This window comes from Condylostylus longicornis, unplaced genomic scaffold (assembly GCF_029603195.1).
Source record: "Condylostylus longicornis isolate FDR11 unplaced genomic scaffold, ASM2960319v2 ptg000107l, whole genome shotgun sequence".
In the NCBI taxonomy this organism is placed as follows: domain Eukaryota; kingdom Metazoa; phylum Arthropoda; class Insecta; order Diptera; family Dolichopodidae; genus Condylostylus; species Condylostylus longicornis.
Genome location: NW_026578075.1, coordinates 1,476,656 through 1,498,613, shown reverse-complemented (window position 1 = coordinate 1,498,613; position 21,958 = coordinate 1,476,656). Strand labels below are relative to the sequence as shown.

The 21,958-nt window shown below is 19.6% G+C and overlaps 1 protein-coding gene across 3 annotated transcripts in view; it reads left to right on the top strand.

The window, feature by feature from the left end:
• Positions 1-15,597, top strand: part of LOC129614400 (uncharacterized) — a 114,628-nt gene extending 99,031 nt beyond the window's left edge. The window contains exons 5-8 of one of the 3 annotated variants that reach the window (XM_055528983.1): positions 3,176-3,368; positions 4,824-5,210; positions 5,841-6,000; positions 14,853-15,597. In XM_055528983.1, coding sequence (XP_055384958.1) covers positions 3,176-3,368; positions 4,824-5,210; positions 5,841-6,000; positions 14,853-14,894 — 782 coding nt within the window. In that variant the 3' untranslated portion in view covers positions 14,895-15,597. Of the gene's footprint in view, positions 1-3,175; positions 3,369-4,823; positions 5,211-5,840; positions 6,001-9,382; positions 10,637-14,852 lie in introns of those variants that run through there. The other 2 variants (XM_055528985.1, XM_055528984.1) reach the window with 2 other exon arrangements.
• Positions 15,598-21,958: the final 6,361 nt, after the last annotated feature.

Genomic DNA, 21,958 nt, shown 5'->3' with positions numbered 1-21,958 from the left:
CAATAACAATGCATTGACATTGATTTTCTATATTATACGACAACTGATTTCGAAATATCTTGCTCTAATATTATGACAAGTACAGATTTTTTTTGTAACTAATTATAAATCTTAAATATTTTTCTTTATTAAATTTTACGGCTTAGACAAATATAATTATTTTATTTGAACTCACTTGCATTTGAGTGAAGTAACATAGCACAAATGTAAATTTAGCACGAAATCTTCACATTTATCTACATATATAAATAAAATTTCATTTTAAATAAATCTAAAACAAATGAAGCGCTGTATGTTATACACTGTTATATAAGAAAGACTGTTATACACTGTTATATATAATATATTTTTATTACAAATAATTTATATTAATATTTTTATCATGAAAATAATCTACATATAAAACTATGCAATTGGACTATCAATATATTTTTTTTTCTCTTTTTCCAAAAATTATTTTACACAAATTTATTTCAAACAATATAATAAATGTTCAAAATACTTTTGAATATTAATTAACAAAAAAATATATTCTTAAATAATTAATATATTGTAGTATAGAATTGTAGTACTTATATATACTTAAAATTATAAATACATTTTGTTTAAAATGTTCCTGAATATTTTAAGAATCTAATTCAATTAAATACTTTATTAATTATTCAAATAATTTATCAACACTGTAAATAATTTTCTATTACATAATTTTTCATTTTCCATACTTTAAAATATTAAAAATTTCTAAAAAATATTTTAATTAAATTTTATAAATATTATACTTATATAATGTTGTATAAAAATATCTAAGTTTTTTGAAATACAACAGGGAATATTTGAAAAATAATTTCTTTATATTTCCCAAAAATAATGATTTTAAATTAAAATATATATTTATTATACTATATTGTTATACTTATTAAAATAATGGTTGCAGTATAACAGTATGTTTTACATGTTATGCCAAATCTTAATTAAATGTATTAGGTAGTATAATGAGACGGAATAAAATGCAGTCAAATAAAATCACTAAGGCAATTTCATTTTAAAGGCATTTTATAACCAGATGTGGCATATTTTAATCAGATATAAGACGACGATAATATTTACAGTGGGAGGCATTTAAATGCTTTCCAAATTTAAGTTTTGCTGCCAACATACTTTTCATTGCAATTAGTTTTTCTACTAGGGTATAAAAATGAAGGGTATAATAACTTTGGTATAGACTTTGTAACCAATTAACACAGGAATCATCTGTGCTATGGACATTTATATAATTTTTCCTCAGCGTAAAAATTCTGTGTTGATTTAGATATGTCCGTGCGTCCATCCGATCGTACGATAACTCAAAAACGAATAACGTCGATTGACAGCAAAATTTTAAAAGTTGTTAATTTTCTACCAAGGACGGACCCCCTATTGAAATTGGATCAATTCGGTCAACAGGTTCGGGTAGCTGTCATACAACTCAAAGAGATTTTTTTTAATATTTTAAAAGCTTTACATTCTACATAATGCTCAAAAATTTTAGTGGCATGGTTGTCCTGGTTCGGATAGCTGTCATACAACTACAAAAGCTAATTTTACTCAATTATAGGTAGCACATATGCATAAAATGCTTGTGGAATGCTTTAACATGTTCGACTTACTGTCATACAATCATGAAATCTAATTCTAAATATTTGAAAAGCAAGTTTTATATATTTAGATTGTCAAGCAGGGTATAATTCAGAAAACGTTTTTACTTGTTTAATATTTCTTTATTAGAAAGATTTCTTTATATAAGTATTGGTTGAAAATTTAGTACTATCCTCTATAAAAATGTTTTACACGAGAATATTGTCCATAAATATTCGAATGTTTTGCTATATTATGAAATTATAATTTAAAAAATTCTGAAATTAAATTTCTTTTTTTTTTTTAATAAAGTTAATAAAATAAGCATTAAATTTTCATTATTCAAAATAAAATGATTTTTCATTAAATCTCATTTAAATTTTATTATATTTATTTTATTATGCATTTAATTGATAGAGTTTATTAAATTTTTAATTTATTAAATAATATTATTGATTTAACAAATTAATTTTTCTTTTTTTTTCATCATCATCTTACATAATAATTTATATTAAATTTTGTATAAAATCAATCAATATCATATATGTATCTATATTACAAAATTAATTTTCAATTTAAAAATACCATTATATATAAGTTTGTGACTACCAATTGTTTTTTTTTTTTTTTGCATAAATCAATAAGTTCATAACGCTACTCATAATATTATAATTCATAATTATTCCCGAATTCTCATATATATATATATATATTTTTATTATTCTATATTCACTTAATTTATAAAATTCCATTTAATATAATTAAATATAACTTATTGAAAATTAAAAATTTTTTCAATTAATCATATGAATTTTTATTACATTTTCATTCCAATACTGTCATTATGTATAAATTTATATTAAATATATATTTAGTAATTTTATTTATTGCAAATTAAAAATTTTTTTTATAAATAATTATTATTAGTTCACTTTCGATTGTTTAAAATTAGTAATATAACAATTTATAGTTATTTCTTTATTATTATATATCAAAATTATTATATTCCGCTCCATTTTATTAAAAATAAATTTTTAATATATTAAACAATTTAAAAATTTTTTCAAAACAAAGAAAAATTTAAACAAAATTGTGAATAACCCAACTATAAATTTTTTGTATTTCTTTTTAATTTAGTGTAATAATAATAAATTATTATAAAAATAATTATGTATTTGTTTATTCGAAAAATTTAAAAATTATTGTACATTTTATTTTTATTAATATTATAAATATTTCCAAAATTAAATTAAAATTTTTTTTATAAATATTTAATTTTATTTTAAAAATTTTCTTTTGTTTTTTTTTTTTAAATCTTCTATTTAATTCTAGAATTTCATTTTCTAATACAATTAATTTAATTTCATCTATGTATATATAATAATGTGTATATATATAAACGCATACATGTATATATATATATATATATACATGTGTAATTATTTTATTAATATTAATTATTAATTTGAAAAGAGAATAAAAAATTTGATATTCTTTACTATTTATCGTATTTTATATTATTTTTGTTTTTTATTTTTCTTATTTCTAAATTCAATTACAGAAAATGTGAAACCATTAACATTTGATGAGGTTTATAATCAGAGCAGTCCTTCAAATTGTACAGTTTATTGTGGTGGTGTAAATGGTGCTTTAACTGGTTCATTAACAGAAGATGTTTTACAGAAAACGTTTTCACCATTTGGTACAATACAAGAAATACGTGTTTTCAAAGATAAAGGATATGCTTTTGTTAGGTGAATTTTTTGATTTTTGTATTTTTCTAATTTAATTTTAAAAAGATAATATCGAGGCAAAAATTATGTATGTAGTTCTAATGAGCCCAACATAAGCCTTAATTTAATTTGAAGTTATTGATTTTCGTTTCTTGAAATAAATATAGGCACTGACGGTAGCAGTTGATTTTTTTTAATTTTAATTGAGAAAAAGGTAGTCAAACAAATGGTTTGTAAAACAGCACATTTTATTTTAATAATATTATTTGAGTAAAAAATTTGTACGTTTGGGATTCTAAGATTCAAAAAACTTTTATTACCTTCATTTCTTTTGGCACTAGTTTTGGAAGTGCGTTATCACAAGAAATATTTAAAAAGTTAGTAATCGGCGTGTTACATTGGTAAATGTTATATTCGATATAAAGTCGAATCGCCACATTATGTAAAGGATGACGTTAAAAGAAAAAGAAATAGAGATTTTACTAATGAAATAACTTATAGTGGGATGTTAGTAAATTTACCAGAAAATGATATTGCTAAGAATGTGAAAGTCATTGTTGTTGGGAAACTGTGTAGAAAGAAAATAATATTTGGAATTTCAGCTGTTGCAAAAAAATTTCTCTTTTAAAGAAATTAAGTAAAATTTTACCTTTTTTTTTGTTGAAAGTTTCATATGTTGCTAACGGACGGACACTAATACGAACACAGTGTAATAAAAATTTTGGATAGGAACACACACATGCAGTAAAATTAACAAACAAATTTTATAACAACATCTTTTTAAAAATATTAAAGTATAAAAGTTTGAAGTATTGAAATTTTTAAAAATTTTTGTTTTATTTCTATAATATAGAAATTATGTAGGTTAATTCCATTGACTGAATCGATTATTGTAAAAAGAGCAACAAAAAATTCTGATAAACAAATCAACCAAAATGGATTTTTTTTTTCTGTAATAAAAAAGCCACTTGACATCATAAAATCAAGCTTTTGATTTTCAATTTTTATTGATCATAGGCAGAAACTTTTGAAAGAACTTTATATATTTTTACATTTTCAAAAAAAGATGAAAGTGAAAACCTTTTCCGTTCAGTTCTCTAACTGCATTTTCCTGTGCTTTTTAACAAAATTGTATTCTTTGATTTGGAACTTTTAGTTTGAATAAAAGTTGTTGTTACATAATTAACGTAACCAGTATAATTTTCCATTAAAAACATTTTTGGGGCGGGATGGGCGGCAGAGGATATACTATTAAAATTGCAAGGTTTTCAAGCATGTCTGACTCTTTAACAAGACAATTTGAAAACAATTTGAAGTAATTAGATTTTGTTGTATGCTGTACTATAAAAAAAATATTCGCAAAAAAGGCTTTTCTTCTAATTTAGGAAAAATTTATTTATGATAGAACACATTTATTTTTATTATTACCTAAACATTATTTATAAATTTTTTATCTTTTTTCTTTATAATAAATAGATTTTCTACAAAAGAAGCCGCAACTCATGCAATTGTTGGCATTCATAACACAGAAATAAATGGTCAGCCGGTAAAGTGTTCATGGGGTAAAGAAAGTGGTGATCCAAATAATGCACAATCAATTGCAAGTCAAGCATTAAATCCAACTGGATTTCCATTTGGAGCTGCAGCTGCAGCAGCAGCATATGGTCAACAATTAGCGGCTACTGGTTGTTGGTATTCACCAGCACCAGCTGCATATCCAACATCAGCGGCAGCAGCAGCCGCAGCTGCAGCAGCTGCTGCTGCTGCAACACCAACAGCAGCCACTGTACAAAATCAATTTTTACAAGGTATTCAAGGATATCCATTCGGGCAATATGCTGGATATCAACAAGGATATATGGGGTAAGATATAAATATATTTATATCATATCCTCTAGATAGTCTATGTTCTAATAAACCGGTTTTTATTGCTAAATGCGAAATAATTTTAATTATTACACGTTGGGTTCCTTAGAAGGTGTTTTAAATGACTATTCATTATTTCCTACTCATATCAATTAAACAAAATCCCTCTAAATTTCATCTAAACTTGTTATTTAATTAGATTTTTGTAATACATCTTGTTTCAACAAAAAAAAAGAGTGATATTTTTAGTACAAAACGCAAAATATGATTTCCTTCAAATTTATATTCCGTTTTCGTAGGACTTTAACATATTTTTATCATTCGTACTTGCAATTTTAACATGCATAAATTGTCATTTTTTGTATTATTAGTACAGTTTTATATTTCTTTGTTAATATAATAGTACAGTTTTCTTAACATTAATACGAAAGGCGTGAGTTACACTATGTTACGTTTTTTTCGTTTCTCCAATACGATATTTTGTTGAGCAATTTAATTAGCCGTATATTTTTGTATTATTCTAATAACAAAATTTGTAGAATGTATAATAATTTCATTTTCTTAAAATTTATTCTGTTTTATTCCGTTATTTAAATAACATCTATTTCTTTTTCATTTTGATAACAGAATGGGTGTACAAATACCCACAACTTGGCAAGGTGTTGCAACTCAAGCTCAAATATCACCAGCTCAACAATTGGCAGCAACGGGTGTAACTAGCGCTGGTATACCACAAGCAGCTGGTGTAGTTGCATATCCAATTCAACAATTTCAAGTTAGCCCTCAGGTACGTACTTATATAAATTAAAAGTTTTAATTAGATTTTTTTTTTTTTGTAATATTTTTATATTAATAATGTTTAACATTGAATATTTTTGTAATAAGCATGTTTTATATATTCTAATACTAAATTTACATATTTATTTTAATTATGATAAATATTTTTACTTTTCTTTTTTTACAATTTTATATAGTATATGTATATTTAAATTAGATAAACTTAAAAAAATACAATAATTTCATTTTATATAACTTTTATATTTATGCTTCTTGTTATTATAAAACTTCTGTTTTTATTATTATTTTAATGTTTATAATTTACAAAAAAAAAAAAAAAACAACAAACATTGTACATGTTATTTTTTATCTTAAATAATATTGTAATAGTAATAATAAATTACTTACATTTATTTTAATTTTTCAAAATAAAATAAAAATACAAAAAAAGGAAAATATGGCAAGAATTTACAAACGTAATTATTTCTAACTGAATTTCAGTATTATTTTAAAATTTTTGTTATATTATGGAATTAATTATTATTGCTAAATGAAATATAAAAAAAATGAACCACAGAGTACAGTACAATAATTTTCAAAAATTTGATCTTTTTTACAAAAAAAATAAAAGCACATTTTGTCATACTAAAATTTCAAGAATTTCATGGTTCTCAGATAATTTGAAAAACAAAAAATGAAGACCTATACAATAACATCAGCACGATTTTCGGTAAACAAACATTTTTCTGGCCAAATCCAGAATGTTACTGGGCAATGTCATTTTTATTTTGAGAGAATTACATTTCATTATTACACTTTTACTCTTCATTGTACACATGTAAAATTCTTGTATTACTGAATATTATAGGTATGAAATTGTCATAATTTTTATGGTATAAAAATTTTAAATGGATTTTCATTTTTGATATTTTGTAAAAACAAATTCTTCAGGTCTAATGTGTCACTTGTTCAACTCTTCAAAATTTTCTATATTAGTTTATTTTAATATAATTTACCTTATTATTAGAATATTTAAAATATTTCAATGGACTTCTAATGAAAATTTCAAAACTTTTTTTTAAATAAATTGCACCTCAAAAGTTATTTAAGCGGGTTGCATAATTTCTATAGTATTATGATTGTGTCCTGATTGAATAATATATTCGAAATATTATACAATAAGTGCATTTAAATTCTAAACTATTTTTCGAATAATTTCAAAAATTTCCATAGATTTAAATTAAAAATGATAAATTACAAAACGTAGGCAGAATTATCAAAGTTTCACTGTACTCGCATATACACGTGCAATCACTTGTTATCATTACTTTTATACACATATATAAATATTATATACATATATGTATATTATATATATTTTTATTTATAATTCATTTTTATTTATTTTTTCTTTATTTTTTTTTTATTCTATATTGTATTTATTTTTATAAAATTTAATTTTCATAGCACATTTGTATATTTTAGTACTTTATTTTATTTAGAAAATGCAAATTTTTTTTTTTTTGAATTTTCAAATTTATTCATCTGTATATAATAAACAAATATAAATGTGAAAAAGTTAAAATACATTATTTAATTCGATAAAAATGAAAGATAATCATAACTATTTGCAAAAATAAAGAAGTTTATAAAAAAAAAAAAGAAATGAATTTTTTTGCATTTATATTACCATTACTTATATATTTTAATAATTTGCACAGTTCTCATATATGTATATTGTATATAATATATAAATTTTACAACATAATAATATTTATATATATAAAAATGCACATACATACATAATATAACATGCATTATTGTTAAATATATTACGTTTATTTTTTGTATTGTATTTTTCTTTTATTTTCTTTAGTTTTTAAAGTAACATTGTAAAATTATGAAAAATTTAAATTTTAAATTTTATTTAGTTCACATAACATTCTGAAAATTGGTTTTAAAGTTTTCAAAACATACATATATACATACAATATATCGTATATAGGAGGAAGAGTTTTAAAAACAGAAATTTTATAATGTAAATTTTATGTAGGTTAAAAATAATGTAAATAAGGAATATCTAATTTAAACAATAATATTTTATTCATGTACATAATAAATATGTAATTTTTGATTTTTTGTTTTTCAATTTTTTTTTTGATATTATTTTAAAATGTAATTGAAATGATTGTGTGAGAAAATTTTATACAGTATATAAATGTATATAGAAACGGAAATGAGAAAATTAATTCTGAAATAAATGAAGCATTATTATTTGATGGTGCAGAAATATTTTTAATGACAGTACATTAGTAGTGTCTTAATTGAAATATGTTAAAGGGAAAAATCGTCTTCAAATTATATAGTCCACATAAATTATTAAAAGTTTAAAATTAAGGATGTGTTTCTATAGATTCATGTATGCAGAAATTTGAATGTATTTTCCAAATATACCTTATATATTGAATTAAAATTTCAATTCGAATGATGAAAAAAAATTATTAAAATTTTTTAATTGCAAATTGAAAATTATTAAAATCCTATATTATGTAATTTAGAAAATGCTCTCTTTTCGGTGTAAAAATATCACTGTAATTGTCCTTTTACCTGTAAGCATCCTTATGCCTCAACTAAATTAATGAGCACTACAATTCAATCATAATAAATACTAAGCTAAGTATAGTAAATTTTTTTTTTTTTTTGGAAAATTTTACTTGTCCCCTAAATGTATGCAAAATTTATTTTAAGTTAATAAGAGAATCAATAAAATTTATCATTGAGTCTTAAAGCTATACATTTAATATTTTAAAAATTATGGGTTTTGATCGATCAATTGATTAAATTTAAGAAAATTATGAGGTTCTGTTTGAAATATATTCTGTCCCATAAATTATATTTGATTCAACAGAAATTTCCAAATTAGTTGAAAAAAAAATTTTGTATATCATAATAACAAACTCTTCCTGTTATCAAATACGTATTGTTTCTCGCCAAGTGAACGGCTATATCTGCCCCCACCCTCCCCCCGCCCCCTTCATTATTAAATTTTCTTTTAATTTTGTACTTATGCTTATTTTGCAATATATTTCCATAATAAGCTTTTTCTTTAATTTTGGTTGCAACTAATTATTATAGATCTACATATACCTACATACATACATTATCAATATAAAATAAGTTGTTGTTATTGTATAATTTAACAATGTTTTATTTATGTTTTAACAGTATATTGTAATTTTTTTTTTTTCAATTAATTTGTTGTTATTATTGTTATTATGTTTGTTGTTGTTTCTTTTGGTTTTTTTTTTCTGTATTTAAATTTCTGTTATGTTATGTTTTTATTTTGGGAATCTATTTGTCTTCTCTTTACTAACGCTCATATTATTTTTAAGGTTTATCCTTTACTTTTGCAGGCACAGTAAAGAAAAAAAAATATATAATATATATATATATAATTTTAACAGTTATAATATTAGATGGGTAATAATGTAAAATTAATTTGTATGAAAAAAAAAAAATAAAAACAAGAATTATTTTCAAACACAAACAAAAAAAAAAAGTTACAGTAGAATAAAAGAGACAAAACAAAAAAAAATATTATTGATACCTAAATATATTATTTATATACGAAGAACTATAAATAAGATGAAATTGAAAAAAAAAAAATAAAAATTTATAAAAATAAAATGAATGTAATTGTAGTAGTATTATGAAAATTAATAAGAAAAATTATATTATGAAAAAAAACAAAAATTAAAAGCAAAACATACAAAACAAAAACCAAAAACATATTTATTATTATAAAAAATAAACTTAACAAAATATTAAAAGAAAATCCAACACATACATACACGCATTGATAGCTTAGTTTACATAATATATACATATATATATATATAATATAATATTTAAACATATTATGTATGTATATTTATATATGTATATTATATTCATATAAATACATACAAAAATTATATCTACCTGTAGAAAAAATGAAAATTAGCGTTATTTAGCGGGAAAAATATAAATTAATTGATTAATAATACAAAAACTCAATAAAAAACCAAAAAAATAATAATAATAATAAGAAAAATTAATAAAAAAAATATTGAACTTAAAAATTAAAATCTTATATTATTTTTAACGAAAAAAAATCAAATCAAAAACAAAGCTAAAAACTATACTAAAATATAAAACACATAAAATCAAAATACGCTATTAATAATAATTGTTTGCAGTTACCCAAAATTATTATATAAAACAAAATAAAGAAAAAAAAAATACAAAAAAATTAAAAAAAAAAAGCAAATTAAAAATTATAATATGCAATATTATTTAATTTTAATTGAATAAACATAATATACATTATATCGTAAAACAACGATATTAAAAAAATTATTAATATACTTAGAGAACCATTACAGACATATTATACATAAAACATAATAAGCATTATTTTCTAAAAAACAAAAAAAATATATAAAAGCAATTATGTTTAACCGAGAGTATAAAGATTAACGTGAACAATTAAAAAATTTTGCAAAAAACAAAAAAAAATATATAAATGTATACGTGTATTACAGAAATATATGTAATAATATTAATTATATTCGGGCTATTTGAAAAGAAAATTTCCAAATTTAAAGTAAAAGTAATATTGATCGAAAATTCATTATCCTTTACTACTTAATATGAGCATTGCCTTAGTCTTAAACTAAGGATAATATTATGCTAAATTAATTTTTTATTGTGTTTTTGGGATATTTAATTTGTTTACGTGTTCCTAACAATTCGTAATTTTGTGTACATTTTCAAATATCCAATAAATATTTCAAAAGTATGAGAAAATGTTGAGACTAAACGAATTATTTTCCTTTCTTAACAATCAATCAGGTTTAGTCTCCAAATATTTTAATTTAACGTGAATATTATTATTTTTTAGATTGTTATTCTCCTTTTAAAATTTTATAAAAGCAATGGTGAAAATTTCATAAAATTTTATTTTTTTTTTTAAAAAAATTACTAACATATCTTAGGACCAAAATAATATTAATAATAATAAAAATAAAAACAAAATAAATGAAAACAGAAAATTTTACTTATGAAAACTGTAAGAATAACTGAATAAATAATTTTATATTTTATATTTATTTAAACTGCATAATATGAAAAATGAAATTTGTTTTTCATAAAATAATTTATAAGAATGTTTATACTCGTACATAATAAATATATGCGATGCTTAATATTTTCTAATAAATTTTTTGCCACTCAATTTTAAAAACCGCTTTAACGGTATGTCCTTTATATGCATTTCTAATCAATTATTTAGTTAATGAATTTTAAAAATTATTAAAAAAAATTTTTTTCATTTTCCAAACCAAATGATTTATTAATATAATTTAATATTAAATCCTTGTTATTAATATGGTATAAATAACTTGTAACATTTGATATTAAAATATTATTTATGTTCCTTAATGAGTTGCCCTCATGTTACAAATTACAGAAATATTGTTAGTGTTAGAGAATCAAATTTATAGGTATATACATAAATTTGTATGTATACGCAACAATTAATTGAATATTTATTCTTTATGCTTATATCAACCTAAATTCCTTTATCAATTTTATTTGAAAAACAACACAATTTGACTTTAATTAAATTATCGATTGTGATTACGCCTTTTACGAAAAATTCAAGTATTGAAATTCGATTGTCATTTTAGGAAATCTAATGAAAATCTAATTATCAAAACTAATACAAAATATAAAATAAATAAAAAAAAAAATTAAAATATTACCCCTAAAAATATGCAATCACATGTTGGGTATTTTTTCATTTTGCAATGAATTTACTGAATATGTATAGAAAATTGAAGAATTATTATTGATTTTAATTTTATTAATATTTATGATTAAGATTAAATATTCACATATAACTACTCAATAATATAAAACTGTTGTATTTAATTGTTATATTTAAAATTTTTATATTTCTTTATAAATTAGAAAAAAACATTTTTTTTTCGTACTGTAAATTTAATTAGATTTTATTTTTCTTTATATACTAATAATCTCTGTATTTAATATTAAAAGAAACCAAATAGAAGTATATTATAGCATTGATAATAATATAACAGTTAACTATAATTTTAATTAAGATCTGTGGGCATAGGTACATATTTTCAGTTAAAATTAATAATAATAATAGAACACTTTATAAATTTTGATTTTTCAATTCTTAATAAACATATTGTATATTTAAAAATAATTAGTTTATATAGACGGGTGTATAAAATATTCTTTTAATGTGATATTTGTTTAAATACCATGAAGTATGTTAGAAAATATTTAAAAATTGAAAATGATATTTAGTAAATTTCTCAATCATTGTAATTTTAATATTGTTATTACATTCTTTGTCTCAAATAAAATCGCGAGAATTAGTAATTTATTAAGTTGACGGTAACCGTATACTTAATGCCGAATTTCGTTTTTTTTTTTTTGAAGGAAATCATGTTAATATACTTAAGCCTTTTATAGAAAATAATTTAAAAGTTATATACAATTTGTTAAAATAGAAAAATTCGAAATATATTTTTAATAGAGTTTAAATTATTTTTAAATTTTTATTTTACTAATTTAAATTATTTTATGTATTCTTTCTATTGATTTCATTTTATTTTATTTTATTTTTTCTTACTTTTATTCTATTTATTCTCATTTATTATTCAATATATTCAAATTCTCAATTATTATTTTAAATAATATTTTATTGTTATAATAAGGATTCATTGTTATTGTTTATTTTGTCCTATAACAAAAAAAAAGAAATGTTCAGAAAATATGAAGAAAAACAAATTCACATTCATGGTAACGCTATTTTACAAAAAAAAAAAATCGAATTTCAAGCTTCTTCTTTTCTTATTATTAATTTTTTTTCTGTTGTTTAATTTTTGGCAAACTTATTTATTTTATGTCCTGAAAATTTATATAATAACTTTCTCATATCTTCACATATCTCTTTTCCACAGCAACAAATTCTATATCAAATTTACACATTCATATTATATATAAAAATCTTTTCAAAATAATTTTTAATAAAATTTAATTTTATTTTAATTTATTCTCTTAACAATTTTAAATTTAAATCTAAAATGTTTTTGTTTTTTTTTTTTTTTTCAATATAAAATTTATAATGCACCTTCACTTTTTAATTCTTTTATTTCAATAAAATTTCATTTATATATTCAAATGTATATAAAAAAAAATTACAATATAAAATATTGTATTATAATACAAACAGGATTGCACAAAATGAAAACATACATATATATATAAATATATACATAAACTTATACATGTTAATTTAATTACAAATAATGAAATTATTAAATTTTTTTATAAAATATTTTTATTTTGAAAATTTAACTATTATAACTATTATAGTGATTTTTGACTAGAAAATGAAATTCAAAAATTATTGAAAATTTCATAGACACCCTGCTAGAGTTTGCAGTGGTTTGAAATATGCAAAATTTTTTTTGAAATTAATGAAATTTCAATGGGTTGTCTTAGCAGGAATTTAAGAAAACATGAAATTTGTTCAAAGAAAAGAGAAAGTAAAAAATTTTTAAGCGTTTTTATACATTTTCCATTAATTATGTGTAGAGTTTGAGCTATGCATCAGAATGCCAATTAAATGTAAAATATTTTGAAAGTAAAAATTGTAATTTACTATCTATTTGCATTGCGCTATGAATATTTTACTGTTATGTTTATATATAAAAGTGATTACGTAACTTTTTGATCTTTTATTCTAAGAATATTTTCTTGCGACGGAAGTTTTTGAACTAGAAATGGATATTATGCCCAATTTCTTTTAGACAACAATTATTTTATAGTTAGATAAGACAAGTGATAGTTATCTCAATGAGCAGTAAAAATTTTTTACTTCCAATTTTAAGAATTATTAAGTAGATGTAAAATAAAAATCAACCAAGGGGTTTGATAAGAGGGAATACAAACAGTAGAAACCTTGATTTAATCTAAATAATTTTTCACTAATGTGCAGTGTGCAGAAAAATTAATTGTTATTTTGATATAAATAATATGAGAAAGTGTTTTTTTTATATTAAAATTTTTACATTTAAATTTTAAGATTGCACAGGAATTTTGTTACCTCTATTTAATTATATTTATCTCCTTTAAGATTAATAAAGTGCTCCTTTTTTTAAATCAGTTCAGTTCTATAAATATTAAGTTTAAAATTCATAACAATTTCATATATAGAATATATCCGTTCCCAGAGATATTTTGCCAGTATTGTGCTACGATAAGATTTTTCTAAAATTCTCAAAAATTTTTATTATTCCGTGATTTACAGTCGATACCATGCATGAATTCAGAATTATAATCGATTTCATTGATTATTTTAAAAGATATTCTCCAATAATTCTAAGCATATTTATTAGTTTAAATTCATGCGCTAATACCGTAACATCCCGTATTTGCAATCAAATATATATATATTTTTTTTTCAACAAAATCATATTTATTATAATTACAACAACATAGTATAAAATTAACCTATTTAGCATAAAATATTCCAACATTTTCACCATAATATCGAGAAAGAAAAAATTATAAAACAAAAAAAAAAATAAAAATAAAACATTTTTGCATAAGATATTTAAATTATCCTTTCATACTTTTTACAGCATATTATATAAATGAATAATTAACAAAAATTAAAACAAAAACAAAAAAAATAAATAAAAATAATATCCTTAAATTATTAATTAAAACATTTACAAAATAAACAAGAAAATAAACATGAAAAATTAAATTTTATTTCAGTTACCAGATGATGAGTGGTTAGCAGCTAATTTATTAGTATAAAAAATAAAAACCCGTAAAGCATATAAAATTAATGAAAATTATAAAAAAAAAAACAAAACAAAACAAAAATAATATAAAAAATAAAAATAATTAAAAAATCTTTTTCCCTTTACAAAAAATAATTTATAATAAAAATAAAATTTAACAGAAAAAAAAAAAGAAATTTTAATAAAACATAAACACACACACACAAACAAAAAATATAATAAAATGCTAAAAAATTTAAAAATTTTAAAATAAAATAAGAAAAACCAAAAAAAATTCAAAAACGAATCTCGAAATTTTATTTAAAAATAAAATCAAAAAAAAATTTTTAATAGTAATAAAAAAAAAAAAAATAATAATTATTAATAATTATATTATGAAAAGTTCAAAAAATTCAAACATCCAGTTTTCATTCCAAAAACAAAAAAAAAAAAATAATAATATTAAAAATGAAGAGAACAAAAATAATATTAAAAAAATATTTAAAAATTTAAAAACAAAAACAAAACAGCAATAAACCTTATTAAAATGCGATGGCAATTTCAATATACTTACATAATTATAAATTATTATACAATATTATTAAACTAAAAAAAAATATTCTTTAAAACAAAACCAACAAAAACCAAGAACCTATTATTTAAAATCAAAAAAAAAACTAGAAATTATTTAAAATTATACCCATGTATCTAATTGTATAATTATATACAAATATATTAATAAAAATAAAATATTATTCATACATATACATATATATATATATATATATATATACATATACAATAAATATATTTATTTATTTGTATATATATATATATATGTGCTATAATTATTATTATTTATTATAAATGTTTTTTATTTAAAACCTATTAGAGGTGGCAGAAAATGTTTTTTTAATTATATTATTATTGTTGTATATTTTTGTACATACATACATTTAACTATATATGTAATATATGTATATATATATTATTTATGTAAAATATTTTATATGAAATATTTTCATATACATATTATAAATATTATAAACTATAAATATAATATTAAGAATAATAATATGAGAATGAAATAAATTTAATATTATTGTATATATGATATATAACTATATGTATGTAGCGCATATTTTTATATCCTATACACATACACTTGAATATATTACAATATATACGTTTATATTTTATATAGTACATAATAATGAAATATATGCATAAATGCTGTATAATTTTTTTGGAAAGTGCATGTAAGCCAGAACTTATATCAAAAATAATTTATTTTTCATCCGGAAACTAATACTTGGGTCTGGTAGACCCCAACAGAATTTAATTTATAAATTTATCTTTTAAAGTTAGTGTAAAAAATTGAAGAAATATACGTAAATTTTCTTCTTTGATATTAGACTATGATAAGAGGTTGAACGCTTGGGATCTTTTCGCGAAAATATTCCAAAAAATAGCCTTAAAGTAGTTTAGGAGTCTATGAGACCCCAGTATGGGTAATTTGTAATAGATTTGGAGTTTAATTTTTTTTTTTTTTTTGAAAGAAACATGAAAATTTTTTTGTCCCAAGTTTGATTTTTGTCCCAGCAAAGACGAGAATACTTACGATAAACTTAAATTACCACAATTTTTTTTTTCTTTAATATTTTCACGATATTACATATTGGGGTCTGGTAAATTGTTTCACAAAAAAAAAATGTGATTGTTGACGGATAAATTTAAGTTAGACTTTTCAAAATTTTTTAATTAACAACTGGAATTCTATAGAACAAAATTATTATTGTCTAATCAAATTAAAATTTTATTTAGTTTTCACAATTTTTACAATTTTTGTACTTAAATCTTCAACAACTCAATTAAATTAGAAATTTAATTACTATTCTAAATGGAACAAAATTAAAATTTAACTGGAACTGATTTGGAAAATCTCAATTATGTATTCCGGGTAATTTATTTATTATGAACTACCACACCGTAAAATTCTTTCATTGCGTGATTCAAAATGATGAATTTTCCGCTTAATACAAGAATAGAAATCATTGAAATTCCTATATATTTTTAAATATAGAGAATTTATAATAAAAATCATTGAAAAATATTTTTTTTTGATTTAATACTATAAAACATATTAATTTCCTTTCTTCTCAATACTTTTAATTTTACATTTTTAAATTGGTTTTTGTGTCTACATACATGCATACATATGTTTTGTATATTATAAATAATATGTAGGAAATTATTAATATTTTAAATTTGGATTCTTTTTTCCAATAAATTTGATATTTATGTACGATTGATTATCAATTTGAGAGATGAGCATAACACTATTTATATCTTATAAAATTTTGTTTAAATATATAATTGATGATATTTAAATTATTAAAAAAAAAAGGATTAAATTTTACACTACGAAAGAAAATTAAATTATTTTTATTTTTTTTTGTTAATTTATTAATCTGGATATTTTATCACCTGCAATAGGATTATCTTTTTTTTTTTCTGAATGTTATTCTTTATGTTTATTGTTCTTGTTATTTTATGAAGTTAATTAATTACTTTAAATTTTATGTTTTTAATTTGATAAATATGACATTTTGATTAATAATTAAATATTTAAAGTGTTAAATTAAACCCGATGATTTTGGGTTTTTGTTTTTTATTTTAATAGTTCATAAATAATTTTTTTATTCATTTAATATTTTTTGTGTTGGTATTTCCAAAATGTAATAAATGAAATAAAAGTAAAATATTAATGTATATATATATATACAATCATGATAAATCGTTGTGATCTTTTGGTATGGTGTTTTTTCTTTACATTTGTATAACTGTTACGACGAGTACTGTTAAAATGCAATGAATTTTATTGAGCATATTTGATTTGGTTTTAAACGACACAAAATATTTATTAAAAGTAATTATTTTAGAACATGAATATGCTTATTTTTTACGAGTTCTTATGTTCTTCTGTGATTCGGTATTCCTTTATATCAAATTCTTTATAAGTAATTTTCTTTTGCATCACGAGCATTAGACCTTAAATAAAATTTGAAATGCCTCAAATTATCTATAAAGCTTATCGGTAAAGCTCTTTTTATTTAAAGCTATTAGATTTTTATTAATATTTATTAGTTATTACTATACTTGCTTAAAGCACGAAACTATTACAGATGAAGGCATCAAAAGTATAAGTTGTAGAAATTATAAACACAAGTTAATAACGTATACAGTTGTGTAAAAAATAATTCAAGCGGAAAAAGCTGTAATTTTTCGTATTTTTCTAAAAAATATTTTGAAAAAAATTCTTATTAGTTTTACTCTGCCGCGTCCGTCCTTGGACATTATTACAAAGCTTTTACGCGTCTGAAATTCTAAAACCCGTTTTTTTTTTAATTTGCAATACTGTTTTTCTTATGGGCAATGAATTGTAGAAGTTTGAAATTTGAATAGCTTTTAGATATTAATAAATAATTTGATAATAATTTAATTTTGTTAGAAGATAATTTTTTTTCACCTCTGTTCGCTACTACGTTATCGCCTCTCGAAATTTAAAATTTCCGCACTTTAAAAAAAATTCTATTAATGAAGAAATCGAAAAAATTAATTATTTTTCTTAATAACGAACGCAGTTCAATTCTTTAATTCGAGCCTTATCTTAAATTCTCTTTCAATTGCTACTTTTTGTCTCATCCTAAATTTATGCAATCTTTGAATTTCTTTCGTATATGAATGAAAATAATTTTAATAACATAGAAAAATGTTTCTAAAAGCACTATATTCACATAAATTAAAAATTCAAATAAATTAGCCAAAAAATATTAATATATTAGAGATGCGATAAAAATAAATTTTCATATTTTCCGCAAACAAAAATTACGAGTATACCCAAAAAATTATGGCAAATAGTTTTAAACTAAAATTATAAATTAAGTTTTGAAACGAAGATCAAATAATTAAATAATCAAAACATTAATATAAATGTAATATAAATATATATATATATATATATTTATATATATTTATGATTTTTAAAATGTGTGTATGTACATAAAACAATTATTATTATTAAATAATATCAGAATTATGCAATATAGTTATCACATTTGTATATTATTATAATTTCTTATATATTATGTATGTTAGTATATGTGTTATTATTAAAAATTATGTTCATATATTAATAAAGAAAATGAAAAACAACCACAAAAAAAAAAATAAGAAAAAATATCATCGATAAAGGAAAAATCAATGATAACATTTTACGAGTATTAATAAAAATATTAGAAAAAAAATTAATATAGTAATTTTAGCTGCAGGAATAAAAAAAAAATGAAAGTATCTATGGTATAAAATAAAGAATACAATTACACAAATACAAAACAAAAAACAAAAAAATTTAAATACACATACATAAATATATATATATATATATATATATATATATATAAATACACTAAAACATTGAAAAGTAATTAAGTGTAATTTTAAATGTAGAAATAATATAAATATTTATTATTATATTTCTGACGATATTATCGTTTGTATTGCTGAAAAAATAAAAATTAAAAACAAAAAATATTAATTTTAGGTGAAAATGAATAGAACAACCTTAAAAAAAATATTATTATATAGAGATTTGATTATGGTATAAAAAATTACAATGAAATTGTTTATTGTAAGGCAAAAGAATATTTGTATTCATAAATGTATAATTTATAACACAAAATGTTTGAAACGATATTATAGAAGCATCAATATCAAAAAAAAATATTTAAAATAAAAACAAAAAATAAAATAACAATATAAAATTTATAATGGTAACTCTTGTAGGTGATGCATAACGAACCTACATACATATTAATATTATTGGAAAAATAAAATGAAAATTATGATATTATTAAAGCAAAAATTTAATTATAATATTAATTATTGAAAAAAAGAAAATAAAAGAAAAAAAAAGTATATATTAATAAATTAATAATTTTAGGTACACAAGTAGATAGGAAGAGTTTTTGTATCTAAAAAAAAAAAAAAAAGAAAAAACCAAAAAGAAAAAAAGTTTTTAGTCGTTTTACAAAAAAAAAAAAAAAAAAAGACAAAAATTTAATAAAAAAAAAAAATGAATATATATAAAATAAATTATTTAAAAACCAAAAAAAAAAAATTATTATTAAAAAACAAGAAAAAAAAATAATTATTTTGTGAAAGCATTTCTTTTACAATTTTGAAAAATGAAAATTTTTAAAAAGGCAAAAATTAAAAAAAAAAAACATATAATAAATATATATATATATATACATATATTATTATATATAATGATAGAAAAATAATCAAGAACAACACACACAAACACAAACACACATACACACACAAAAATGAAGAGACCAATTCAATTTGTTTTTTAAAATAACAAAAATAATTTTTAATTTTATTATTTTTTCATAATTTAATAATTATTTTTGTGAGTATTTAAATGTGAAATTTTATTAAAAATCACAAAAAAATATTGATTTTAGTATTCATAAATGAAAAGTTTTCTAAAATAATTTCTTTTTTCTCTCTTAATTATTGATCCGCGTATTGACCAAAAATTATAGACTAAGAAAATATTACGGTAAGATTTTGTTCATAATTTTTTAAAATTAATTTTATCTAAATTTTTTATTATTATTTTAATAATAAGTAAAATTATTTGGAAAATTATCTAAAAAAAATCCTATATTAAATTTAGAATTGAACATTTTAACTGAACGGATCTTTAATTAAATCGAATCTATTCGATAATTTTGTCAATTTTTTATGTTATCGATATATTTTCCAATATCTGCTACAATTTCAGTTTTCTTTCAATAATTATTTTATTAATTTATATATGAGTGAACTAAAAAAAATGACTAAAGAAAATTTTCCTTGAAAAAGTCCTTGAATATGAAGCCTTTTTCGAATATTTTCGCATAATTATGTACACAAAATTAAAACAATTTTATAAAAATCTTATAAATCAAAAAGGCCTAAATTTTTACATCGAATATTTTTTTTGTTTAAAATTAAGAAAAAACTTATTCTTCAATTCCTATTTGTTTTATTAATCCTACAAATCCAATTATTATTAAAGTAACGAATTATCAAAATTTTATTATAATTTTTTCTTGTTCCAAACATATTATTGTTAATATTAAAATATTATTTCCAATGAAAATATTTTTTTATATTAATAATTATTTAAAATTAATTGTTTTTTTTCAATATTTTGATTGTCATAATTTTGGTCAATACAAAAAATTTTTTAACTTAACTACTAAATTAAAATGAAAAAGAAAAAAAAAACTAAATTGCTAAATAAAATTATAACACAAATAATATATATTGATAAATATATAATATATATATATATATATATATATATCAAGTAAAATTAAATAAAATATAGAAGAAAAATATATAGTATATATATAGAATTCAATATATCGAAAACAAAATCTAAATATAGAAAAAAAAAATAGTAAAAAAAAACTCAAATCAAAACAAAAACCCATACAAACAAACAAAAGAAAAAAAAATATGGTAATATTATTAAATAAGAATAAAAATAGTTATTAAATTAAAGCTGTATTAGAAACCAAAAACAAGAAAAAAATAAAAATACAAAAAAACCAAAAATAAAAAAAAACCCTAAGACATTCTATGTAAAAGCAATGCACAATATATTTAAAACAAAAATAAATGAATCAAAAAAAATAAATACATACATACATATATAAAAAGATAAATAACTGAACATTTAAAAATATCAGTTATAAAACATAATTATAGCTAATAAACAAAAAAAAAAAGAAAACAAAAACATTATATTATAATAACGCAATTAAAGATATCTGTTGTATACTTATATAATATTTACATAATATATGTACATATATATATATATATATATATATACAAATAATAAATATACATAAAAATTAACTAAAGTTATATTTAGATAAAATTAGGTGTTTGTCGCAAATTTGTTTATCAGCAACATAATTATATTTAATATTATAGAGTTATTTTTACTGTGAAATCTATGAGTATTATACATAC